The sequence below is a fragment of the Poecilia reticulata genome, chromosome 18, assembly GCF_904066995.2.
Source record: "Poecilia reticulata chromosome 18, P_reticulata-male-v2, whole genome shotgun sequence".
Taxonomy (NCBI): Eukaryota; Metazoa; Chordata; class Actinopteri; order Cyprinodontiformes; family Poeciliidae; genus Poecilia; species Poecilia reticulata.
The window spans coordinates 26300876-26327535 of record NC_088847.1 but is presented as its reverse complement, the minus strand read 5'-3'; the positions used below and the strand labels follow the sequence as shown (position 1 = coordinate 26327535).

The window sequence follows — 26660 nt, the reverse complement described above, 5'->3', positions numbered from 1 at the left end:
GCTGAAGCGATCTGTTGGTGTGAATGCAGAGACGATCTGTTGGTGTGAATGCAGAGACGATCTGTTGGTGTGAATGCTGAAGCGATCTGTTGGTGTGAATGCAGAGACGATCTGTTGGTGTGAATGCTGAAGCGATCTGTTGGTGTGAATGCAGAGACGATCTGTTGGTGTGAATGCAGAGACGATCTGTTGGTGTGAATGCTGAAGCGATCTGTTGGTGTGAATGCAGAGACGATCTGTTGGTGTGAATGCTGAAGTGATCTGTTGGTGTGAATGCTGAAACGATCTGTTGGTGTGAATGCAGAGACGATCTGTTGGTGTGAATGCTGAAGCGATCTGTTGGTGTGAATGCAGAGACGATCTGTTGGTGTGAATGCAGAGACGATCTGTTGGTGTGAATGCTGAAGCGATCTGTTGGTGTGAATGCAGAGACGATCTGTTGGTGTGAATGCTGAAGCGATCTGTTGGTGTGAATGCTGAAGCGATCTGTTGGTGTGAATGCAGAGACGATCTGTTGGTGTGAATGCAGAGACGATCTTTTGGTGTGAATGCTGAAGCGATCTGTTGGTGTGAATGCAGAGACGATCTGTTGGTGTGAATGCTGAAGCGATCTGTTGGTGTGAATGCAGAGACGATCTGTTGGTGTGAATGCAGAGACGATCTGTTGGTGTGAATGCTGAAGCGATCTGTTGGTGTGAATGCAGAGACGATCTGTTGGTGTGAATGCTGAAGCGATCTGTTGGTGTGAATGCTGAAGCGATCTGTTGGTGTGAATGCAGAGACGATCTGTTGGTGTGAATGCAGAGACGATCTGTTGGTGTGAATGCTGAAGCGATCTGTTGGTGTGAATGCTGAAGCGATCTGTTGGTGTGAATGCAGAGACGATCTGTTGGTGTGAATGCAGAGACGATCTGTTGGTGTGAATGCTGAAGCGATCTGTTGGTGTGAATGCAGAGACGATCTGTTGGTGTGAATGCAGAGACGATCTGTTGGTGTGAATGCAGAGACGATCTGTTGGTGTGAATGCTGAAGCGATCTGTTGGTGTGAATGCAGAGACAATCTGTTGGTGTGAATGCTGAAGCGATCTGTTGGTGTGAATGCAGAGACGATCTGTTGGTGTGAATGCAGAGACGATCTGTTGGTGTGAATGCAGAGACGATCTGTTGGTGTGAATGCTGAAGCGATCTGTTGGTGTGAATGCAGAGACGATCTGTTGGTGTGAATGCTGAAGCGATCTGTTGGTGTGAATGCTGAAGCGATCTGTTGGTGTGAATGCAGAGACGATCTGTTGGTGTGAATGCTGAAGCGATCTGTTGGTGTGAATGCAGAGACGATCTGTTGGTGTGAATGCTGAAGCGATCTGTTGGTGTGAATGCTGAACCGATCAGTGTGAATGCTGAAACGATCAGTGTGAATGCTGAAGCGATCTGTTGGTGTGAATGCTGAAGCGATCAGTGTGAATGCTGAAGCGTGACGTGAGCCGGAGGTTTCCCAGCTGAGGTCACGGCGTGCTGACAGGCGAGCCTTTCAGGCTGCTGAGCGCCGCGTGGATCCTGAAGTGAAGCCGGGACTCCATGGAGTAATCCTTGTAGTTCGTCCTGATGGAGAACAAACATTAGCATCATATGCATTAAAAGCTGCTACTTCACACAGTGACTCTTTCAGGTCAAAGTTCAGATGAAACACTTTTATATCTCAGTTTTTGATGTTTTTACAGCAGTCAGTCAGTTTTACCAGCCAGTTTACCGCAGGACACACCTGCAGCAGAGCAGAGATAAGCGGCAGAGGTCTGAGGGTTTACGGCAGAGCAAAGACGACCCAAGGCTGCGTTCACATGAGCCCTCTGTTCAAACTCTGGGTCGTTTGGTGAGGTCTGAATGCAACTGATACAAACGTTAGCGAGTCTAGCGCTAGCGGGAGAAATGGTTCTAACCAAAGACTGAAGACAAATCATCCAACTGATAAAATCTGACACTGCTCCATTTCTGCTTATATTTTGTGAAGAAGACGCTGCGTTCAGTGTCTTCAAGGTTCTTAACCTGGTTCAGTCGAACCCCAGGGGTTCGGTTAGTCGGTCTCAGGGGTTCAGCGGAGCCTCTGCTGACCGCGGAGGTAAAGACTCACCTGTGTAAAGTCGTGATGTCGCCCCGCTTTGCCATCACTTGCTGCAGAGGATCACGTTACATTGCTTAGCCAATCAGAGGATCACGTTACATTGCTTAGCCAATCAGAGGATCACGTTACATTGCTGAGCCAATCAGAGGATCACGTTACATTGCTTAGCCAATCAGAGGATCACGTTACATTGCTTAGCCAATCAGAGCTGTGGAGGAGCCCTGATTGAAGGAGCTCCTCTCAGCATGGATTTGAACTTGTGTCTTTATTTACTTCAGCAAAGCTCACAGTTTTTCCACATTCTGTAGCTTTCAGTGAACTTCTAAATCTGCTCCTCGCATCTTTTCGGGGTTGGTACTGCCTCTAGTGGCGTGGGGTGGTAACACCACTAATATAATTACATTACTAAATCAGAATACCGCAAAGTCTTTATTATTTATTATTAATTTTTCATTCTCTTAAGAATGTAGAGCTAATTAAATGATCTAAAGACCTTAAAGTGGTTCCAGTTTCTCTCTATGACCAACCTGTTGAAACTGTGGCAGATTTTAAATACTTTGGGTCGTTCCTGGACAGTCAGATCAACTTTGCTGAAAAAACTGACTATAGTTTGAAGAACTGATCTCAGAGACTCTACCTTTAAGAAGACTTAGTGATCTTAGGGTGACCCAACTAGACTCTAGTTGGGAAATCATATTTTATTTATCACTGCAGAAGGGTTCAGTGAAGACGCATATGAAACTGGTGGGTTCGGTACCTCAAAAAGGTTAAGAACCACTGGTTTAGGGTTTTGAGATGTTTCCTCCAGTGGTTCTTGGTGCAGCGCCCCCAGAGGTGAGAAGGGGAACATATTTTTCAATTAGTTTTGATTGCTTGTCTCAGTGCAGTGAGAAAGAGAACCGGGATTCAACTGGACCATCAGGTGTGAAAACATCCTAAGACGAAAGATTGTCTCATATGAAAAACTGGAGCGATTTGACATTTTGAAAATAAATTTGCTTATTTATTTAAAATCTCTTGTTTTTTTATATGTTTTGTTGATAGGATGCGGTGGGTTTTCTTTGGCCGTATCAAAATTGGTTTATTTCTCAAACTGTAATGGAAACACTTAATCACGTCATGAGTCACATGATCAACAAGCAGATATTGCTTCTGGCGAAAACCACAAAGAAGACAACAGGAAGTAGCTGGAGGATAATGTTTTTATGATTTATCGAGTAAAACTTATTCACGTGTGATTTTTGTTGAGTTTCTTATTTAACGCAGACGTTGCATTTGTAAAATTGTCATTTTATTTTTGACATTAGCGAAACAGACAAAATTTTGTGCACATTTGTAATGGAAACGCAGCTCATGCTTGGTTTTTTAAAGGCAAAACTGAGGATTTATTAAAGCAAAACTTGTGTTGATTTAAAACATGTTAACAGGTTTTAAATGTAATTCCTGTCTGTTGAATCAAAGATGAACTTACTTGGCTTTCTCGATGTAAGCGGCGGCCTTAACGAAGTCGCCCTGTTGTTTGTACAGCAGACCCAACTCATAGAGGGAGAACGGGATCAGGTAGTGGTCGTATCTGATGCGACTCTCGCTGCAAACACACACAGACGTGATCTTCACCAGGAGGACGTAAGCAGCAGCAGGAAGAGGCCAACCCAGGTTATCTGTGTGTGTTACCTGGAGAGGACCTGTGTGAAGCACAGCTCAGCCTGAAGCAACCTGCCCAGATGTTTCAGGCAGAGACCCTTCAGCATCTGGACCAGGCCGCTGTCATCTGGGTGGAACTCGGACGGATCTGAGAGACGGACAGCAAACTGTTAGCGTGTTAGCATGTTAGCATGCTCAAAAGACTCTGACGTAAAGCTGGACGGTGCTCCGTTTGAATTTTACTTCCTCAAATCAGCTTTTGTGTGATAAAGTGGTTTACTCCTGTAAACTTTCAAACGTTGATCAGCTAATATCGTTTTTATTCGGTTGATTTCACTGTAAAAGTCAGTTGAGATCAAAACACCAGACTGAAAACTTTTATCATCCAGATTTTGGTAAAAAGAAAGAAAAGAGAAAAATTATAAATCAAGCAAAAGGAAATGATTGAGTTCATTTTAATTTATCGTGATTAATTTATTGTTTATTGCAACAGGCCTAGCTGCAGCATTGAGCTGCAGCGTTTTGAGCTGCAGCATTTCGAGCAGCAACATTTCGAGCTGCAGCGTTTTGAGCTGCAGCATTTCGAGCAGCAACATTTCGAGCTGCAGCATTTTGAGCTGCAGCGTTTTGAGCTGCAGCATTTGGAGCTGCAGTGTTTTGAGCTGCAGCATTTTGAGCTGCAGCGTTTTGAGCTGCAGCATTTTGAGCTGCAGCGTTTTGAGCTGCAGTGTTTTGAGCTGCAGCATTTCGAGCAGCAACATTTCGAGCTGCAGTGTTTTGAGCTGCAGCATTTGGAGCTGCAGTGTTTTGAGCTGCAGCATTTTGAGCTGCAGCGTTTTGAGCTGCAGCATTTTGAGCTGCAGTGTTTTTAGCTGCAGTGTTTTGAGCTGCAGCATTTGGAGCTGCACCATTTTGAGCTGCAGTGTTTTGAGCTGCAGCATTTCGAGCAGCAACATTTCGAGCTGCAGCATTTTGAGCTGCAGCATTTGGAGCTGCAGTGTTTTGAGCTGCAGCATTTCGAGCAGCAACATTTCGAGCTGCAGCATTTTGAGCTGCAGCATTTTGAGCTGCAGTGTTTTTAGCTGCAGCATTTGGAGCTGCACCATTTTGAGCTGCAGTGTTTTGAGCTGCAGCATTTTGAGCTGCAGCGTTTTGAGCTGCAGTGTTTTGAGCTGCAGTGTTTTTAGCTGCAGTGTTTTGAGCTGCAGCATTTTGAGCTGCACCATTTTGAGCTGCAGCATTTTTAGCTGCAGCATTTTTAGCAGCAGCGTTTGGAGCTGCACCATTTTTAGCTGCAGCATTATGAGCTGCAGCATTTTTCTATTGCATTTGCTTTTCTGCGTTTTGCCGTTTTTATCGCGTTTGCCATGTTTTTTCTCTCCATGGAAGAACAGATCTGGTTTCCATGTTACATCACTGGATGTTTCTAACAGAAGTGAGTCGCTGAGCTCACTGGCGTCGTTGCGAAGCTGCTGCTCTGCTTTCTCGATGGTGACCAGCAGGGACTCAGTGTAGTCGGCTCTCTTCCCGACGATGTTGAAGCCGTTCCAGACGTACATCATCTCCTACAGACAAAAACACAAATTCACCTTTCTGACTCAGTATTTTTCCATTTTTTCCCCAGTGGCAGTGGGGCTGATGTTTGTTGGCGGACCAGAGCGGGGATGACCAGCGGGACGGGCTGAGCAGCTTTGTAGCGTCTGGATTTCCTCACTGCAAACTTCTCCATGGGAATCGACTTTCCAGCCAGCCGCTGTTTCAGCCCCTCCACCTGCCTGCACACAGAAACACCTTCACACCGCTGAGCCTGAAACCACCACAAAACCTTCAACCCTGCAGCAACAGCAAGCAAAACCTCAACAGAAGCATTTTTACTTCCACTGCAGCCACAAATTATGACTGAAAAAGGTTTTCAAGATGCTTTCACTCACGTTTTTAAAGCTTATTTTCCATATTTCCATTTATTGAAAGTTTTTATTCTTTATTTAATCTTTAGAAAAAGTGATTTCATGGTGAAAAACCTTTTCAACATGTTTGGCCTTCGTTAACTGAGACATTTAAAACATTCCTGCTTGTCTGAGTTTCTTTGTTTGTTACGATGATGAGGGTTTACGGACGTGGAATAAAAACAACCTGAAGACTTCGACGATGTCTTCTCCAGTCTTCCTCACGTCGTCTTCCGTCATCATGCTGAGGATCGCTGCTTTCTGGTACATGTAGATGGCCTAAAACCAGCAGACACACCGATGAGCCTCTGAGTTTGTTCAGGCTGTGAGGACCGGCAGCAGGGCTGACCTTTGACCAGCGGCTCTCTTTGCACAGCAGGTCAGCATATCGGTACGCCTGCTGCCACTCCTGCTGGAAGGAGTGAGTCCACATCAGCTCCCAGTAACACAGGTGGTGGATCTGCTTCCACTCCTGCTGGCTGCTGATGCACTCCTCAAACCTGGACCGCGCCTTCAACAGAGCATTTCAAACAACGAGCTTAAAGTTTTAACGTCTGGTAAAAGTTGCACAACAAGCAGAGAGAAATCAGACACATCATCTGAAACGTTCTGGGAATATTTAGCTTGAAACCTTTCAAAAATGCTGAGAGAGTAAATAGATGTTTTTCAATATTTATTTAGAAACATGATTTTAAAAAGAAGAAACTGTTTCTGCTGTATTGGTAAAAACGATGATGTGAACTGCAAGTAAATGCTTTAGTATTTGTAGAAAGTTGTGTTTTGGAAGTAAATTTTAAACATAAATAGCTACATATTGTTAATGACACGTCTCATTGATGACTTAAAACTCGGATGAAATGCGACTGAAGACACTTTGCAAACTCTAAAATTTTATTCCACATATTGAGGGAAGAAGGGAGCGGGAGATCGACAGGCGGATTGGGGCAGCGTCTGCCGTGAAGCGGGCGCTGTACCGGTCCGTCGTGGTGAAGAGAGAGCTGAGTCAAAAAGCGAAGCTCTCGATTTACCGGTCGATCTACGTTCCCACCCTCATCTATGGTCATGAGCTTTGGGTCATGACCGAAAGAACGAGATCACGGATACAAGCGGCCGAAATGGGTTTCCTCTGCAGGGTGGCTGGGCTCTCCCTTAGAGAGAGAAGCTCGGTCATCCGGGAGGGACTCAGAGTAGAGCCGCTGCTCCTCCACGTCGAGAGGAGCCAGTTGAGGCTCGGGCATCTGGTCAGGATGCCTCCTGGACGCCTCCCTGGTGAGGAGTTCAGGTCCCACCGGGAGGAGGGGAGACCCAGGACACGCTGGAGGGACGATGTCTCTCTATGGCCTGGGAACGCCTTGGGGTTCCTGGAGGAGCTGGAAGAGGCTGGGGAGGGAAGTCTGGGCCTCCTGAGGCTGCTGCCCCGAGACCCGACCCCGGATAAGAGGAAGAAAATGGATGGATGGATGGATGGATGGATGGATGGATGGATGGATATAGAAGTGGAAAACAAATCTGATTTGTCTTCAGGCTGCGGTGAAACAATCGGATCTACCTGCTGTACGAACTTTTAAAATAAAACTTTTAAAATACCAAAGATCTTATATTTAGAGAAAGGTGTTATTAAAAAATAAAGTTTAAAAAGCTTTTAAAAGTTCAGGAAGATGAACTTAATGCCAAACCTTTTCTGTTTTGTTCTCACTTATGTCAAAAAATAATGTAAGAATGGAAAATACAACAGTAAACAGACTAAATTTATAAATGTAATACTTTATGTAGGTTTATGTTAAAGATGAGATCAGTATGAATGAGTATTTTCTAGATAAGAACAGATTATGTTAGAAAACCTTACAAACTAGCAGGTTTTACAAATATCATCTTTGCTATCGAGTCTTTTTTCCTGTTTGTTTAATAAAAATATGAATAAAAATTAGGGATTGAAACTAGTCGTCTTTTTAAAACTGCTGGGTTTATTTTTTGGCTCTGATTGTGAGAAGTGACAGATAAACAGCCAAAACAAAGCCGTTATATTTTGAGTTTCAGTTTTTAAGCTCACTTTGCAATAAACGGATCAAGATGATGTAAAAATTAACGTTTGAACCGCACGGCTCTGAGAGTCTGAACCACAGGTGTCAAACTCAAGGCCCGGGGGCCAAATCTGGCCCGCCGTAGCTTTTTATGTGGCCCTCTGGACTCCAAATTACATCAATAAGTCCTTCCAGTTTTTCACAAATCTCCAAAAATCACACAAAATCAACAAATTTCCACATTTTTTCCCCTGATTTTACTGCAAATTTTCTCAAAATTGGTCAAAAACATTAAATCCGTAACTGATACAGCGAGTGATAAAGAGTCACATTTAACATTATATTAGCGTAAATACTGCAAAATAACAATTACAAATATTTCTTAATATTCACCACAAAATCTGTCATTTTGATTGCAAAAATAAACACTAAAATAATCACAAATCCTGGAGGAACAGCTATTTATTGATATTTTAACAGTTTTATTGGTTTTATCAATAGATTCTGGGGCAACCGGCCCTTTAAGAACATTCAGATTTTTGATTCGGCCCAAAATAAAAATGAGTTTGACACCACTGGTCTAAATGAACGAACCTTCTCAAAGTTTCCTCGCAGGGTGGCGATGCGAGCAGAGTAGAAGAGGATGATGGAGCCCTGAAAGAAACAATAACCATAAATCCATCTATCAATCCCAATGGATCAATACGTAATCGAACAGAGTCTCTATTGGTCTCACTTTGGGGTATTTTTGTTGGTATGGCTCCAGCAGAGCTTCAGCCTCCGTCAGGTTCCCCTCCCCAGTTCCTTACATCAAAAACAGAAACAAGCAACTGAAAACCGATGAAGTGAAATATTCAGGTTAAACAAATAGAGATTTGTAGGAATTTCCTACCCAGGATCAGCGACACGTATGTGTTATAGAAGAGCAGCGTCAGCACGCAGATTATGGAGCGCAGACTTTGGCTGGCTGCTCCCTCCCTCAGCTGAGACAAACCAAAACCCTGCAGGAGAAACGGGCAGTGAGACGGCCACCTCTGTTCACGGCACAGACACTCGACTCCTGTCTTTAGTGAAATATCTGCAGACGGAAAACTCACCCTGTTTCCTGAGAAGCCAATAAACTCCAACAACCTTAAGACCTTCTGAGGAAGGAGAGACAACATCTGGAACAAGGAATCAGATTCAAAGATTCATTAACAAAGTGCAGCTAAATATAGTTTTTTTTTGTATAATTTATATCTTTGTAACTGTAAAACTTTAGGGATGTTTGCCGATATGCTGATGACACGGTGACAAACGCAGCAGAATCCAAAATATGGGCAAACATTTAAATACCCCGTATATGTGTTTGTGTTTAAAAACCCAATAAACTCCAACAACCTTAAAATCTAGACATTTAAAATAAACAAAGAAATCAAACTGAAGGAATTCATTAATAAAGTACACCTAATTATAATTTATTTTGTATGATTTGTATATTTTTTACTGTAAAACTTTAGGGATGTTTGCCGATATGCTGATGACACGGTGACAAACGCAGCAGAATCCAAAATATGGGCAAACATTTAAATACCCCGTATATGTGTTTGTGTTTAAAAACCCAATAAACTCCAACAACCTTAAAATCTAATAAACAAAGAAATCAAACTGAAGGAATTCATTAATAAAGTACACCTAATTATAAGTTATTTTGTATGATTTGTATCTTTTTTACTGTAAGACTTTAGGAATGTTTGCCGATATGCTGATGATACGGTGATAATCGCAGCAGAATCCAAAATATGAGCTTCTCTGTGTTTAAAAACAGAAAAGCTTTAGAAAACCTTCACATCAGTTTAAATGAATTTAACTAATTTCTTCACCCACCAGGTTAAACGAGCCGATGCCCAGCTTGACTCCGCCCTCAAACTGTTTGAACGAATTGAACTGCTCCGCCTTGTCCTGGCTGATGCTCAGCACGTTCTGACAGTCCCTAACGAGAAACACAGGGCCTGATGGTCTATCATTTAAACTATGCCTCTGATGGAGGCAGCTTCACATGTTCCTTCATCACTCACTTGTAGATTTGGTAGCTAGTTCGAATCTTGATTCCTCCTTTTATGAAACTGATCATGTTCTCATCCTGGAAAATAAGGACAGAAAAGACGAGTTTATTTACGCTAAACTTACATCAGCAGTCGTTAAATCTTAGGTTTTCCTGCCAGATTCAAAAGTCGGCAGAATTTTCACACCTGTTGGCTTTAACTTCGAAGGACATTGTGACTTTAAGAGACGCTACAGCAAAAAGGGCAAAGAGGAAACTTCCACAAAAACAATTTTCTCATTTCTATTATCTGGTATTTAGAGACCAGTTACAGAAAACAAACATATTTTAGTACACAAGTTAAAAATGCAGTGATTTTATTGAGGGATGAACATGATTCAAACACACTGAGCTGATTTGATACCGGTGACTCTGACCTGTATGAAGGTGAGCGTTGCTTTCTGCAGGAGACACTCGGCGTAGCAGAGCTCAGCGTGCATTTCCTCTGCAACACAAAGACAGGCCACGCTTTTCTACAGCTCTCTGGTTCTACCGCCCAGTTAAACCCAGTTAAACCAGTGGTTCCCAGTTAAACCCAGTTAAACCAGTGGTTCCCAGTTAAACCACTGATTCCCAGTTATACCAGTGGTTCCCAGTTAAACCAGTGGTTCCCAGTTATACCAGTGGTTCCCAGTTAAACCAGTGGTTCCCCGTTAAACCCAGTTAAACCAGTGGTTCCCAGTTATACCAGTGGTTCCCAGGTAAACCCAGTTAAACTAGTGGTTCCCAGTTAAACCCAGTTAAACCACTGATTCCCAGTTAAACCACTGATTCCCAGTTAAACCACTGATTCCCAGTTAAACCAGTGGTTCCCAGTTAAACCCAGTTAAACCAGTGGTTCCCAGTTAAACCCAGTGGTTCCCAGTTAAACCCAGTGGTTCCCAGTTAAACCACTGATTCCCAGTTAAACCAGTGGTTCCCAGTTAAACCCAGTTAAACCACTGATTCCCAGTTAAACCAGTGGTTCCCAGTTAAACCAGTGGTTCCCAGTTAAACCCAGTGGTTCCCAGTTAAACCCAGTGGTTCCCAGTTAAACCCAGTTAAACCACTGATTCCCAGTTAAACCAGTGGTTCCCAGTTAAACCAGTGGTTCCCAGTTAAACCCAGTTAAACCACTGATTCCCAGTTAAACCACTTATTCCCAGTTAAATCACTTATTCCCAGTTAAACCACTGATTCCCAGTTAAACCCAGTTAAACCAGTGGTTCCCAGTTAAACCAGTGGTTCCCAGTTAAACCCAGTGGTTCCCAGTTAAACCACTGATTCCCAGTTAAACCCAGTGGTTCCCAGTTAAACCCAGTTAAACCACTGATTCCCAGTTAAACCCAGTGGTTCCCAGTTAAACCAGTGGTTCCCAGTTAAACCCAGTGGTTCCCAGTTAAACCCAGTTAAACCCAGTGGTTCCTAGTTAAACCCAGTTAAACCACTGATTCCCAGTTAAACCACTTATTCCCAGTTAAATCACTTATTCCCAGTTAAACCACTGATTCCCAGTTAAACCAGTGGTTCCCAGTTAAACCAGTGGTTCCCAGTTAAACCCAGTGGTTCCCAGTTAAACCCAGTTAAACCACTGATTCCCAGTTAAACCAGTGGTTCCCAGTTAAACCAGTGGTTCCCAGTTAAACCCAGTGGTTCCCAGTTAAACCACTGATTCCCAGTTAAACCAGTGGTTCCCAGTTAAACCCAGTTAAACCAGTGGTTCCCAGTTAAACCCAGTTAAACCAGTGGTTCCCAGTTAAACCAGTGGTTCCCAGTTAAACCCAGTGGTTCCCAGTTAAACCACTGATTCCCAGTTAAACCCAGTGGTTCCCAGTTAAACCCAGTTAAACCAGTGGTTCCCAGTTAAACCAGTGGTTCCCAGTTAAACCCAGTGGTTCCCAGTTAAACCAGTGGTTCCCAGTTAAACCAGTGGTTCCCAGTTAAACCAGTGGTTCCCAGTTAAACCAGTGGTTCCCAGTTAAACCCAGTGGTTCCCAGTTAAACCACTGATTCCCAGTTAAACCCAGTGGTTCCCAGTTAAACCAATTAAACCAGTGGTTCCCAGTTAAACCAGTGGCTCGTACCTTCCTGTAAGCTGGACTGCTTGCTGATCAGGCTGGACAGAGAAACGACCACCGAGTTTCTCTTCCTGAACCTGCGGAAACATTTCAGAGTCTTTGGTTCCTGCTGCAGGTTTTCTGATCACATGACTCAGAGGTTCGGAGGAGTCGACCCAGTGTCCCTGAACACACCGTCCAGTGTCCCTGAACACACCGTCCAGTGTCCCTGAACACACCGTCCAGTGTCCCTGAACACACCGTCCAGTGTCCCTGAACACACCGTCCAGTGTCCCTGAACACACCGTCCAGAGGCTAAAACATGGCGGTGGCTGCATCATGCTGGAGACAAACCTGCAGACCAGCATGAAGTCCAGATTTCCAGCAGGACAACTGGTGGAGATTATTATTGGATAGTTTAACTCAGAGCATCTTCATGCATCAGAACGGTCTAGTTAAAGTTTCACAGATTCAGTCCAACCAAATCTGACAGAGCTTGAGTGAAAATGGCGCCACCTAGCATCACAAATATGTACAACTCTGTGTTGGTTCCATCAAATCCAAACGAAATGAAGTGAAGTTTGTTTCTGTAACCAAAGATGTGAAAAAGTTCCAGACGTCAGAGGAACTGGATGTGGTTCCCAGTTAAACCCAGTGCCAAACTGGGCCGACTCCACCGGTACCATCAAACCCATCAGATGGAAACCAGTTCAGGACTTTATTAGAACAGAGCTCGGCTGAAACTGACCCACAGTTCTGATGAGCGTTGATGTGAAATGTGACGTTTGTTCCCGGCGGCGGCCATCTTACCGGTGGCAGGTCTGCAGCGCCTGCTTGATGGTCTCCATGGCCGTCTGGATGTCCTTCTGGTCAAAGGTCATGGTGGCCTGCATGACCAGGATGCTGCTGTAGCCCAGAGCGTGGTACATGCTGTGCTTCCACCTGAACACACAACGGGTCGGTTAGGACCGCAGAACCAGCACACAGCGACCCAAAACGGGACCGGAGCCGGTTCAGGAACGGAACGACGACCAGCTCTGATGGAGGGGAGGAACCAGTGAGGAACTGGTTTGATTCCAACCAGGAGAGGACAGAAAGGAGAGGACAGGAAGCAAGGAAGGAAGGAAGGAAGGAAGGAAGGAAGGAAGGAAGGAAGGAAGGAAGGAAGGAAGGAAGGAAGGAAGGACAGTTAAGAGGAAGAGAAGGACAGAAGGAAGAAACAAATGAAGGAATTAAGAAAGTAAAGAACGGAGGAAGAAATAGTGAAAGGAAGGAAGGAAAGAATGGAGGAAAGGAGGAATTGTGCAAGGAAGCATAGAAGAAAAAAACAAGGATAAACAACAAAGAAAAGAAGGAAGGAGAATACAATTTAGGAAGGACACAAGGAAAGGAAATAAGGATAAGAGAGTTAGGATAAAATGATAGAGGGATGGAAAAAGATGAAAAAATAAAGACACAAGGAATAAAACAACAAGAAAAACTAAATGACCTAAAGAAGCCAACAGGATGCTGAGTAGTTTAATTATCTATAATTATGGAAGGTAGGTGTCTAGTTAAATCCTGAAAACCTCTGACGGGCGAATTAAAACAATTCAGTAAAGAAGAAGAAGAATGTGTTTCAATTCCTTCACAATAAAAGACTCATTGTTGGTCATCAGCTTTAAACCAGTAATTAGATTTAGGGGAAATTTATTTTCACACATGATTCCCCCCGGAAAAACATCTAGGATTTACTTTGGGATTTACTTTCGGCCATTTTTCCGACATCAACACGAGTTTGATGAGTTTGAACAGAGCCTCACCACGGCTTCAGCAGGTCCAGAGCCTGAGAGAACCTGTTGTTGAGGACGAGGTTGAGAGCGCACTGAGTCTCCTGGATGGCAGTTTGCAGGTCCATCTGACAAGCCCTGCACACACACACACACACACACACACACACACACACACACACACACACACACACACACACACACACACACACACTCTGTTAGATTTTAAAACCCTCACTGCTCTCTAGTGTCTTGTTTTCAAACAGTGATGGAGGGAAGGATCTGTGATCTTTGCGTCTTTGTGCACCCCGGATGCAGCAGCTCTCTAGTTCTCAACATTCTCGGACATATTGGCAAACACAAAAACATAAAGTTTTAGAGTTAGACTAAACACTAAAACTTTATGTTTTAAGAAACAGCTCTCACTGCTGTATGCATCATTTACATGCAGTACCTGGCGGACCACCAGGGGGCGCCCACCGACCACGGTATGCATAAAACTCAACAATACTGAGACATGACGCTCTTATAAACATGTGAAAGGCAAAAGATGTGTACTGCACATAACTATTTGTACTAACATTGTGAGTAAATCTAAATTTAATTCAAGACTTTACCATAAAATAACAAAATTAAAAGAAAATACAGTTTTATAAAAGTGGCCCAGTTGGTCTGGTCAAGTTCTGGTCCTCACATGATATGATAAGAACAAACACACACTGACCAATCAACACCCAAAGTGACAAAGTGAGGGACAGAAGGAGAAACTGGAGCCTGACAGGAAGTGAAAACGACACAGAGACACGTTTTCAGCTCTAATAACATCGTGTGTTAGTATGTGCGTACTTACGAAGGTATCCGATCGAAGGCATCCTCAAAGCAGTCCTGAAACAGAAACACTGAGGTGAGCTAGGAAAATCCTCACAAACGGATCAAACACTTTAGATACAGGATCATCACAGGTCAGCACAAACCCTCTGCTACAACATATTTTGGTGAAATGTTGAAACACACATTACATTTTGATAACTTTTAATCCCTCGCGGTGTCTAAATATCAAAAAGGACCAAAAATAACCCTTTGATCCAAAATGTCCGCCTCCCTCTACAGTAAAACCTTTGCTTTGCAGCATTTTGTAACAGTTTGGGTGTGCAGGGTGTCGGCTGGAGACGTGGCCTGGTCCAGAAAGCAAACCGCTAAAGGATCTGCTACGATGCCAATTAAGCAAAGCTCGTAAACAAAGTCCTCAAAAGCCAGAATCTCAATTTTCAAATCTTAGTTTTCATTCTTAGACAGGAAGCCGTTTCACAAAAATATTCCGTTTTGCTCAAAACTAATCTGCATTTCATTTTCAAATACAAAACCATCCTGCCCACCTCCACCTGTATGGATTTTCCCAAAGCATATTTGTGCACCTCCAACATGAGTGAACCTCACAGTGTTTCTTCAGAGCCTCAGTAACAGGCTAATAATAGCTGTCCAGCAGCTCCTTACATAACCGCATCCAGCTGCAGCCACGGCCTCATAAAGAGGAACTCTGCCTGCAGACTGCAGCCATCCATCCAGCCTCCACCGTCCAGACCAGCCGCGCCGCACAGCCGACAGCCGCGCATCGAAGGGAAACGCTCGATGGGAATCTGCTCAATGTGCATAAACAGGTCAAACTGCAGGGAGCTGTGGACATCATGTCATGATGGACATGATGCAGGAAACATTTAACAAAGAATAATGTCTTATAAAAAGGTACAAAACTGGAAATGAACACAAAACTTACATTTTGATAAAGAAAAAAAAACAAACAACCTGCAAATCAATCTGTTGTAGCTCTATAGATAAAAAAATAAAGGATTTGTCTCTACAAAGGTATTTAAAAGTTCTTACAAAACACATAAAAAGAAACATATTTGGTAATTGACCGAGAGAACAGACTGAAGGAGGAGACAGTGAATGTATGTCAACAAGCTAAACGTAGCATTTAAGCTAACTTTAGCCTCCATGCTAGCAGGAGTAAGTCAAAGTTAGCCAACATGCTAGAGACACAAAACAGCTTCGGAAATAGAAAACAACCAGAAAACAAAGTACATCAACCTAAAACAGAAATGTTTCTAAATAACTGAAGGACACATTAAATAAAAGCAGAAATTATATTTTCTATCTTATCCTGGTCAATTGGTTAGTAGACAAAATATGTTGGGTTTAAAAAGCAAATAGAAATAAAATATGTTTTATATGCTCAGTTACAAAGAAGTTAGATTTTAAATGTGCTTTAGTGTGCTACAATTAGCTTTATTTTGTTGTACTGACCATTAGAAACAAGTACAACACACACACACACACACACACACACACTTCTCAGAATACTTTCAGGAAACATTAACAATAATTCAGTGTGAATCCAAACAGTCGCTTTCACACCCTCGTTTCAGAGACGCATCACTTCCTGTCTGTTAAAGCAGACTCTGTCAGGGTTTCAGTCTGCTTCCAGCATTCACAGCATTCCTCAGAGCAGCACCATAAGCTCCTGCTGTGTGCGTCTAAAAACAGGCAACTGTTGTTGAGTCAGCCGGGCCAGCATGTTGCAACACAACATAAGTCTCTAACAACCGGACGCTGATGACCTGTGAGCAGAAGGACAGGGCGGAGACGGCTAAGCTCTGATTTAGGTGCTGGTACAGCTAGATTAGCAAGTATAGCTAGTTAGCTAGATATTCCAGTAGGATAGGCAGGTAGAAAGCAAGATAACGGACAGGTAGGCAGCTACTGAGCTAGGTGGCCGTGTCAGGGGGTAGATGGTCAGGAACAAGGCAGCTTGGCCAGGAACCAGCTATCAGGAGAAAAGGTAAGTACCTGCCTTCTTTTCATGGGAAAGTAACAAGGTCAAAGGGTAACTAGTCAGGAGATGGAGACGGGTTGGTAGCCGGGTCAACAGGTTGGTAGCCAGGTCAACGGGTTGGTAGCCATGTCAACGAGTTGGTAGCCGGATCAACAGGTTGGTAGCCGGATCAACGGGTTGGTAGCCGGATCAACGGGTTGGTAGCCGGATCAACGGGTTGGTAGCCATGTCAACGGGTTGGTAGCTAGGTCAACGGGTTGGTAGCTAGGTCAACGGGTTGGTAGCTAGGTCAATGGGTTGGTAGCCGGGTCAACGGGTTGGTAGCCATGTCAACGGGTTGGTAGCCGGGTCAACGGGTTGGTAGCTAGGTCAACGGGTTGGTAGCCGGGTCAACGGGTGGGTAGCCGGGTCAACGGGTTGGTAGCTAGGTCAACGGGTTGGTAGCCAGGTCAACGAGTTGGTAGCCGGGTCAACGGGTTGGTAGCCAGGTCAATGGGTTGGTAGCCGGATCAACGGGTTGGTAGCCGGGTCAACGGGTTGGTAGCCGGGTCAACGGGTTGGTAGCCGGGTCAACGGGTTGGTAGCCTGGTCAACGGGTTGGTAGCCGGGTCAACGGGTTGGTAGCCATGTCAACTCGTTGGTAGCCGGGTCAACGGGTTGGTAGCCGGATCAACGGGTTGGTAGCCGGATCAACGGGTTGGTAGCCGGATCAACGGGTTGGTAGCCGGGTCAACGGGTTGGTAGCCGGGTCAACGGGTTGGTAGCCGGGTCAACGGGTTGGTAGCCAGGTCAACGGGTTGGTAGCCAGGTCAACGGGTTGGTAGCCGGGTCAACGGGTTGGTAGCCGGGTCAACGGGTTGGTAGCCAGGTCAACGGGTTGGTAGCTAGGTCAACGGGTTGGTAGCCGGGTCAACGGGTTGGTAGCCAGGTCAACGGGTTGGTAGCCAGGTCAACGGGTTGGTAGCTAGGTCAACGGGTTGGTAGCCAGGTCAACGGGTTGGTAGCCGGGTCAACGGGTTGGTAGCTAGGTCAACGGGTTGGTAGCCGGGTCAACGGGTTGGTAGCCAGGTCAACGGGTTGGTAGCTAGGTCAACGGGTTGGTAGCTAGGTCAACGGGTTGGTAGCCGGGTCAACGGGTTGGTAGCCGGGTCAACGGGTTGGTAGCCGGGTCAACGGGTTGGTAGCTAGGTCAACGGGTTGGTAGCCAGGTCAACGGGTTGGTAGCCGGGTCAACGGGTTGGTAGCCGGGTCAACGGGTTGGTAGCCATGTCAACGGGTTGGTAGCCAGGTCAACGGGTTGGTAGCTAGGTCAACGGGTTGGTAGCCAGGTCAACGGGTTGGTAGCCATGTCAAGGGGTTGGTAGCCACGTCAACGGGTTGGTAGCCATGTCAACGGGTTGGTAGCTAGGTCAACGGGTTGGTAGCCAGGTCAACGGGTTGGTAGCCGGGTCAACGGGTTGGTAGCCGGGTCAACGGGTTGGTAGCCATGCCAACGGGTTGGTAGCCATGTCAACGGGTTGGTAGCCGGGTCAACGGGTTGGTAGCCATGTTATGGGTTAGGGTAGGGTTAGGGGGTAGGTAGATCTGACCTAACGACCTTGTTCTTTAGGTCAGGGGGTAAATAGTGAGGTGGGTAGGTAGAGAGCTAGATAGGCTGGTAATGAGGTAGTTTGGCGGGTAAGAAGGTAGGTTATGAATTCATTAATTCATGCATACATTCACAGAAGCGACTGAAGTGAGGCTGCCGTGCATCGGCGCCATCAGGCCCTCTGACCACCAGCGAGGTGGGTGAAGCTGCATGACGGTGCACAAAGACTGAGGCAGACGGAGGGGAGGGGGGTTCCAACAACGTTTTAATTACAACAATAATTTAGTACTTTAACTCTGCAGAAGTACAGACCCGGTAAATTCCATCCATCCATTTTCTTGCACCCTTGTCCCTAATGGGGTCGGGAGGGTTGCTGGTGTCTCTCCAGCTAACGTTCCGGGCGAGACCCGGTAAATTCACACATCTAAATTCTTTCATCTTTACATATGAGCTTTAAAATGACTAGCATCCCTCTTAAAGTGTCTAAACACCAACTGGATTACTAACTACTAAATATCAACTAAGTAACCAAGATGGTAACTATGAGTTAATTTCTATGACCAGAAAGGAAACAGATAAAACCAGGCACTGCGCCTTTAGAAACACGCAGCATTCAGAGTCAGACAGGTTCTCCGGTAACGGCTGCACCTTTCATTAATTAGTCAGGACCTTCGTGCTGCGTCCGATTACCGGCCACATGCTCTATAAACCACCAGGAACCACCAAGAAGGACCAGGAACAAAGGCTTCAAAAGCCCAGAGGAAACCAGACAAAGGTTTTAATTCCTCCCAAAACAGCAATAAACGTTTTTACACATCCGGAGAAAACTTTGCCCTGTGTGGTGGGATTTTATTGACCCATTTGAAGGATTAAACACTTGGTCTTACCTTTAAAAACCGTCTAATACTGCAGCAGACATATCCGGTCTTCTCTTCACTGACAACTCAAACAGAGGAAACTAAAGGTGTTCTGCTAAAGAAGCCAGATTCTGTCACCATTCATCACTTCAGGTTCTCCGTCTGCTGACAATAAGCTAAAGTTTTCTCTTAGCTGTTAAAAAGGATTAAAACAGAAATAAAACGTCAGATGTTGGATGTTTGGTGTCTCTGGTAAGGCAAAGCGCCGCGATGCCAGAACTTATCCAGCATTTTCTCCTTATTGTATCGACTCTTTTTCTGAAAAGTCAACAAACAGGAAAACAAACAAACCTCTCAAGTGACAGTAAAAACCTAAAACTGAGGAAGTTATTTTTGAATCCTGTGATCTGCAGCTCTCACTGGAGCGGTTCGCGGCCGAGTGTGAAGCGGCCGGGATGAGGCTCAGTGCCTCCAAATCCGAGGCCATGGTCTTGAGCCGGAAAAGGGTAGAATGCCTTCTCCGGGTCAGGGGGGTCGTCCTGCCTCAAGTGGAGGAGTTTAAGTATCTGGGGATCTTGTTCACGAATGAGGGAAGAAGGGAGATCGACAGGCGGATTGGGGCAGCGTCTGCCGTGAAGCGGGCGCTGTACCGGTCCGTCATGGTGAAGAGAGAGCTGAGCCAAAAAGCGAAGCTCTCGATTTACCGGTCGATCTACGTTCCCACCCTCATCTATGGTCATGAGCTTTGGGTCATGACCGAAAGAACGAGATCACGGGTACAAGCGGCCGAAATGGGTTTCCTCCTCCGCAGGGTGGCTGGGCTCTCCCTTAGAGAGAGAAGCTCGGTCATCCGGGAGGGACTCAGAGTAGAGCCGCTGCTCCTCCACGTCGAGAGGAGCCAGTTGAGGCTCGGGCATCTGGTCAGGATGCCTCCTGGACGCCTCCCTGGTGAGGAGTTCAGGTCCCACCGGGAGGAGGGGAGACCCAGGACACGCTGGAGGGACGATGTCTCTCTATGGCCTGGGAACGCCTTGGGGTTCCTGGAGGAGCTGGAAGAGGCTGGGGAGGGAAGTCTGGGCCTCCCTTCTGAAGCTGCTGCCCCCGCGACCCGACCCCGGATAAGAGGAAGGAAGGAAGGAAGGAAGGCAGGCAGGCAGGCAGGCAGGCAGGCAGGCAGGCAGGCAGGCAGGCAGGCAGGCAGGCAGATAGATAGATAGATAGATAGATAGATAGATAGATAGATAGATAGATAGATAGATAGATAGATAGATAGATAGATAGATAGATAGATAGATAGATAGATAGATAGATAGATAGATAGATAGATAGATAGATAGATAGATAGATAGATAGATAGATGGATAGATGGATGGATGGATGGATGGATGGATGGATGGATGGATGGATGGATGGATGGATGGATGGATACGTCAAAATGTGAATAAAATCTTCGACAGAAACACGTCAACCTGTCTCGTCGTTTTTCTTTTCTGGAGAATCTCAAAGTTCAGAAAGTTCAGAGTTTAATAATCTATGAAACTAAAGTCTTTCTACCAACAGGTTTACTCAGAAAATCTCTACAAACACCAAATTGGAAATCTTTTATTCATGGAATCCACTAAAAATGTGAAGAAATAAACGCTGCTCAACACATTTTTAAACATTTTTGTAGATTAGCAACATGTGCTTTCATAAAATATTGTTTTCAGCAAATTTGCACCAAAGTTTTTCTGCTGTTTTTATGAGTGAGATTATGACTCCACCTCATATTCCCGTCATGTCTTTAGATTTACAAGTCAGTCGTGTAGCTACAGTGGCCTGAGTTGGCAAAGGGTCAAAGGTCATGGCACTGCACACATGAACAGCGTTTTGTGCACGTAGTTAATTGGCGTCTTTGTGTTTTTATGGCGTTTCTGCGCAGCGTCAGCAACGAGAACCTTTATCCCAGTTTGCATGAACTCAGTTAGTCTCACATTCCTCAGAGCTTAACGAGCCTCAGCTGAGTTCCTCCGAAACGCGACGAGCCTGAATGAAGCTTTCAGAGGTCAGATTACAGCCGAGCTGAAGGAAAAAAATATCGTTCCGTTTCTGGTTTTTTTATTCTCGCTACATTTCAAATAAAATAAACTTCATTCTAACCAAACCAACTTTATTTATAAAGCACTTTAAAAACAACCACAGCTGATACAAAGTGCTGTACATTAAAACACAACATAATCCATCCATTTTCTAACACCCTGGTCCCTCAGTGGGGTCAGGAGGTGCTGCTGCCTCTCCAGCTAACGTTCTGGGCGAGAGGCGGGGTCACCTGGACAGGTCACCAGTCTGTCGCAGGGCAACACAGAGACACACAACCATGCACACACACACTCACACCTAGGGCCAATTTGGAGAGGCCAGTTAACCTGACAGTCATGTTTTTGGACTGTGGGAGGAAACCGGAGAACCTGGAGAAAACCCACCATGCAGGGAGAACATGGAGACTCCATGCAGAAAGACCGGGAATCAAACCCTGAACCTTCTTGCTGCAAGGCAGCAGCTCTACCAACTGCACCACTGTGCAGCCCAACACAACATAATAAAAAAATAAAATAAAAACTTACAGTTTAAAAACAAAAGCATACACTTTAAAACTAGATCCTGCTGGAGTTAAAAGCCAAGTAAAATAGATGGTTTTAAGACGAGCTTTAAAAGTGGACAGTGAAGCGGCGTCTCTGACCTGCAAAGGCAAGTCGGTCCATAACTTAGGCCCCATGACAGAGAAAGTCCTGTCCCCTCTGAGCCTCCTGGATCTCGGTTCCTCCAGGAGCAGCTGAACCTGAGAGACCGATGGGGCACGTAGGGGTGAAGAAGCTCAGAGAGGTCAGCCGGGGTGAGATTATGTAGTGATTTAAAAACAAACATAAGAATTTTAAAATGAATCCTAAAATATACAGGCAGCCAGTGAAGTGAGGCCAGGTCAGGGGTCAGGGGTCACATGCTCCCTCTTTCCAGTTCCTGTTAAAAGTGGTGCAGCAGCATCTGAACCAGCTGCAGCGACTGACTGACTCCCAGATGAAGGGAGTTACAGTAATCCAACCGAGTGGAAATAAAAGCCTGGATCATGTTTCAAAATGGAAAGAAAAGATTTCACTGACGCCAGTCGCCTTAAACGATAAAAGCTGGACTTTAACCACAGCTCTGATCTGGCTGTCCAGTTTACAATCACCTTAAAACCAAGATCTGTAATAACAGCTTTAAAATAAACCTCCAAGGGTCAAAGGTCAACAGAAGAGGACTCACAGGAGCCACTGGGTCCAAACACCATCACCTCTGTTTTGTTTTCATTAAAATTCAAAACGTTCAGGGCCAACCAAGCTTTAATATCACCTAGACAGGCCAGGAGATGTTTGATGGACGTCCTTCTGCTTCAGGGGCAAATAAATCTGACAATCATCAGCGTAGCAATGAAATGAGATCCCATGTTTCCTGAGGGTAGAACCCAGAGGCAGTGAATACAGAGAGAAAAGCAGAGGGCCCAGAATTGAGCCCTGCGGGACACCATAAGGCATTGAAGCAGCAGATGATTCAGAGTCACTAATTTTCACTGAAATTGTTCTGACCTCCACGTAAGACAGGAACCATTTAAGAACAGTGCCACCAATACCTACAACGTGGTGAAATCGCGATATTAAAATGTCTACAAGTAAAATCAGACCAACATGGTGGCCAGAATCACAAGCAGGAAGGATGTCATTAAAAACTCTCATTAAAGCAGATTCTGTGTGCTGTGAAGAGTCTGGATCTGAAGGCAGATCAGCAGATAATCCAAGATAATCCAAGACTCGCATCCTAAAACCTGCAGCAAAGAGAGACTTTCTGCAGAGTTAAAGCCACAAAACGTGTCAGAAATATTTCCAGCTGGTGGAAAATCGTTTCCAAATGGAATAAAATACTAAGAGATAAACTAAAACTGTTCATGTATCTTCGTAGCTTTAAGGAGGATTTTATGTTTTCAGTTTGTTTTGGTTATATTTAAAACTAGATTTTGTATTTCCAGCTTAAAAGTATAAGTTGAATTCAATTTTTACCTCATTATTTGAGATTTATTCTGATTTTAACATTAATCCTGTCAAAAATAAAAAAATTGGTGGTGCAGATTTAATCAAATCAAATATTAAAAATCTCCCTAATTTCCCAAGCAACAGGAAACGTGTCCTTTAATCTCAAACTACGAGTGTTTTGTCTCTTATGCTTCTTTAATTCAGACATATATCATAAAGTAAACTCTCCCTCTAGTTAATAATTAATGTAAAAAAAACACAGGTAAACTGGTACAGCCCCAGTTTAAACAGAACAAACCAGTTAAACTTTAATCCCTCAGTTTGAAACGTTTCTCAGGTTCAGACGGGATGAGCAGGAGACAACAGGAACGATGCAAACACACACACACACACACACACACACACACACACACACACACACACACAGCCAGAACCTGACACCATCACTGAAAGCTGATTACACGCTGCTGATGGATCAGTTTAATAATCGTCTGGCTGTGAGCTGCTCACCTGAGCTGGATTCATTTCAGAAGAAGAAGAAGAAGAAAAAGAAGAAGAAGAAGGAGGAAGAGGAGGAGGAAGAGGAAGAAGAGGAAGAAGAAGAAGACGGAGAAACTAAACAGGAAACGATCCTGATGCAGACGAGGGGCTGAGACACTCCGCCTCATCTAAGCTGTAATAAAACCTAAAGACCGGAGGCCGGACACTCCGGACGCTCCGGACGCTCCAGACGCTCCAGACACTCCAGACGCTCCGGACGCTGCATGGACCTCCATGGTCCAAAGAGCCAACCACGACTTCCTGTCAGCCTTTTATGAGCTCCATGAGAATCGATGCACAAATATGAAACCCTGAGCTGATAGAAGAGACTTTCCACTACAAATACAAGCAGATCTTTGTCTATATTCTGCTGCTGCTGCTGATTGTGGCGTTTCTGTTAAATAAGAAATTAAATAAAAATCACATGACTAAGTTTGTTCACACAGTGACAAACAGTTTCACAGAAAATTAAACCCTCCAATCAGAGCAGAGCTTCTTCTGCAGGTTTTTACTCAGCAAAAGTAAAAAGTAGTCGTCCAAAAAATAACTGATAAGGTATTTGGTGAAAAATCTGCCATTAAATATTTAAAAATTATGTCATCACACAGACCAAAGTATAAGGTTTAGTGGAAATTTTGATATTTTAAGGAACGAAAAGGACAATAATTCATATAAGTAACAAATAACATCAGGCGAAATAAATATCAGTTTCTTTATTTCAGTATAAAACTGATGAAACTTTAACAGAAGCCGTGTGTTTATGCTGGATCTTTGGTTAAAACAAAAATGTAAGTAAAAAGTACAGCGTTGTGTAATAACACGACATTTTCCCACATTACACGTGAAATAATCCGTGATGATGAAAGTTAATTATAACGTAGTTTTGTCTTATTTTAAGTGTAATAACCACAAACTAGACAGAAAATACTTGTTATAGTGTTTTTGCAGGGATTTTTGAGAAAAACTTTGATTCTTCAATCTTGTTTTTTGCTTCATTTTTTTTTATTTCGAGCTGAAGTTTTATGTACAGTATTTTTGTCTCATTTATTTGGGTTTTTCTGAATGAAAACTGACTGCATGCATCTTGCTAAGCGTGGTCAGTAGCTCTGCTCTGGTCTGATTCGGGTTCATTTGAACAGAAAAGCCTCCTGGGCCGTTTTTTCCCTGGGTTTTTTCCCATTTTAGCTCCGCGGCTGCAGCCAGAGCACAACCACAAATTAAACCATGGAGGGGAGCAGAGATCTGCTTCCAACGGCAGCAGCCACTGAAAACATCTCAGCTTTTCTGTTGCATGCAACCATGAAGAGCTGTGCAGCCGTTTCTGACCGACAACGAAATGGCAAGTAGGTCAAGAGGAAGTGGAGAAACTTGACTCTAACAAACAGGAAGGAAGTGAACCAGATTTAAAAAAAACCTTTTTTTCCTTTCTATTTAAGTTAATTTCTCAAATTTAATAGAAAAATGTCAGCGTGTGGGTTTACAGAAGAACTCTGTAAACATGTTTCTTCTGCATTATTAGCATTCAAGCAGCCATTTTGTAAGAGGTTGGTGACAAGAATGTCTTCAAACCTTAAAGATAAATCGTTAAAGCAGAAACAACCAAAACGTGGCTCAGCAGGAATATTTTATATTAATTATTATCTAATAAAACGTTTCTGCTATTCAGTCAGTGCCACATTGACAAGTGGAAGGAATATAACCTGGAGTAATGTACCACCTTTACCACCAGAGGGCACTACATCTGTCACACAGCACCTTTAATCCAAACTTCATTTAAATCTGTGATTATTTCAGTGTTTTTACAGTGTGTGGAAGAATATCTGTGTTTTTTCCTATGTACCAAATAATAAGAAGGTGTGACACTGAAGGAAAAGGTGTTTCAAAACCAGCCTGGTCACCTTTACGTAACTGGTTTGAAAAAAGTGTGTGTGTGTGTGTGTGTGTGTGTGTGTGTGTGTGTGTGTTTTCTTAATCAGTCTCGTTTATCACCTCGTTATTTACATATTTGTAATATTTGACAGAACATGTGAGGCAGCAGCAGCTGCTGCAGACGATGAGTGAAGGTTACGCAGGACCAGGATGTCACATCCCGGCTCCGGACGGGTTTTGGGGGAATGTAAAGGAGGAAACCAGCCGGGATGTAACCGGAGCCTCCGGAGGGAAGCGACCGGCTGAAACGTGATAGCGGCGGGATCTCACCTCCTCCTCGGCGGCCGCCCCGTTGCCGACGTGGGCCATGTCTCCTGTCCGTCCTCCCGGAGCTGCGCTGCTGTCTGCGCGGCTTCAGGCGCGCCTGGCTGGCATGTCGCTGCGCCGCCCGGCCAGAACCCGAACTCTGGCCGCGATGGGTCCGTCAGGGTCCGGAGTCAGGGGGTCCCGGTTCGTCCTTGCGCCTGTCGGACGCGGAGGTTCGGACTCTGCGGCTCTCTTCCGTGAAGTGCAAGACAGACACGCCTCCCACATTTCATCTCTCCGCCCAGAGAAAGAGAGAGTGAGGGAAAAGAAGAGAGAGAGAGAGAGAGAGAGAGAGAGAGAGAGAGAGAGAGAGAGAGAGAGAGAGAGAGAGAGAGAGAGAGAGAGAGAGAGAGAGAGGGATGAATCTGCATAATGTTTGCATAAAACTCTGAATATTAATCTGCTGCAAATCCAAACTTCTATTTGCAGGTATAATAATAATAATAATAATAATAATAATAATAATAATAATAATAATAACTATTCAATATTAATCAAGTATTTTTCAATGATTAGGGGACCAACTATGGAGAACCAAAACTGACATAATTAAGAATAAAAGCAGAAATTAAAACATTTTATTTTTCATTTATTTTTAACACATTTTCTTCAACCTTTTCTTCTTACGTGCATTTTTGACAAGAAATGCATAAATATTTCGTTTTTCCTGTTCTTATCGATGCATTTTCATATGAATGTAATGAGAGGCTGCAGCTTCTGCTGATTGGTTGGTTTGGATCAACCAATCAGTTCGGGTCTCTGCGTGGCTTCAGATGGTCAGTGAGCTGAAAGCAGCTTTCCGTTTTATAACTCGTTTTATTATTTTCATGGACGCTCAGACCCATTAGCGGCTCTCAAGGACTCGGGTTCTCCGTCTGGTTCTTGGTCAAGCAGCTGCTGAATGTGGCTGACCTGGAGTCCAGACCAGCTGGTTCTGAAGGTCCAGAAC

General features: G+C 44.4%; 1 protein-coding gene and 1 long non-coding RNA gene across 2 annotated transcripts in view; one reads left to right on the top strand and one right to left on the bottom strand.

The window, feature by feature from the left end:
* The window catches only part of LOC145548920 (uncharacterized), a 47140-nt gene extending 41237 nt beyond the window's left edge, over positions 1 to 5903 (top strand). Inside the window, exon 2 of the long non-coding RNA XR_014084867.1 lies at positions 5385 to 5903. This is a non-coding gene — a long non-coding RNA (uncharacterized LOC145548920). The remainder of the gene's footprint in view (positions 1 to 5384) is intronic.
* Positions 1390 to 25972, bottom strand: ttc39b (tetratricopeptide repeat domain 39B). Its single transcript, XM_081600029.1, has 19 exons — positions 25676 to 25972; positions 14466 to 14500; positions 13649 to 13753; positions 12657 to 12788; positions 11874 to 11944; positions 10188 to 10255; positions 9785 to 9849; positions 9594 to 9699; positions 8825 to 8890; positions 8620 to 8728; positions 8464 to 8531; positions 8322 to 8381; positions 6056 to 6217; positions 5894 to 5985; positions 5415 to 5535; positions 5214 to 5325; positions 3791 to 3908; positions 3588 to 3704; positions 1390 to 1599 (listed from the first exon to the last, which is right to left on the bottom strand). The coding sequence occupies exons 1-19, from the start codon at positions 25712 to 25714 to the stop codon at positions 1503 to 1505; spliced, it is 1743 nt and encodes a 580-aa protein (XP_081456155.1). The 5' UTR covers positions 25715 to 25972; the 3' UTR covers positions 1390 to 1502.
* Positions 25973 to 26660: the final 688 nt, after the last annotated feature.

Coding starts and splice junctions, on each gene's coding strand:
- ttc39b (XM_081600029.1), bottom strand. CDS start 25,714: ATGGCCCACGTCGGCAACGGGGCGGCCGCCGAGGAGGAG. Junction 14,501..25,675: donor GGGCGGCCGCCGAGGAGGAG/GTGAGATCCCGC, acceptor TTTCTGTTTCAG/GACTGCTTTGAGGATGCCTT. Junction 9,850..10,187: donor CAACGCTCACCTTCATACAG/GTCAGAGTCACC, acceptor CTTATTTTCCAG/GATGAGAACATGATCAGTTT.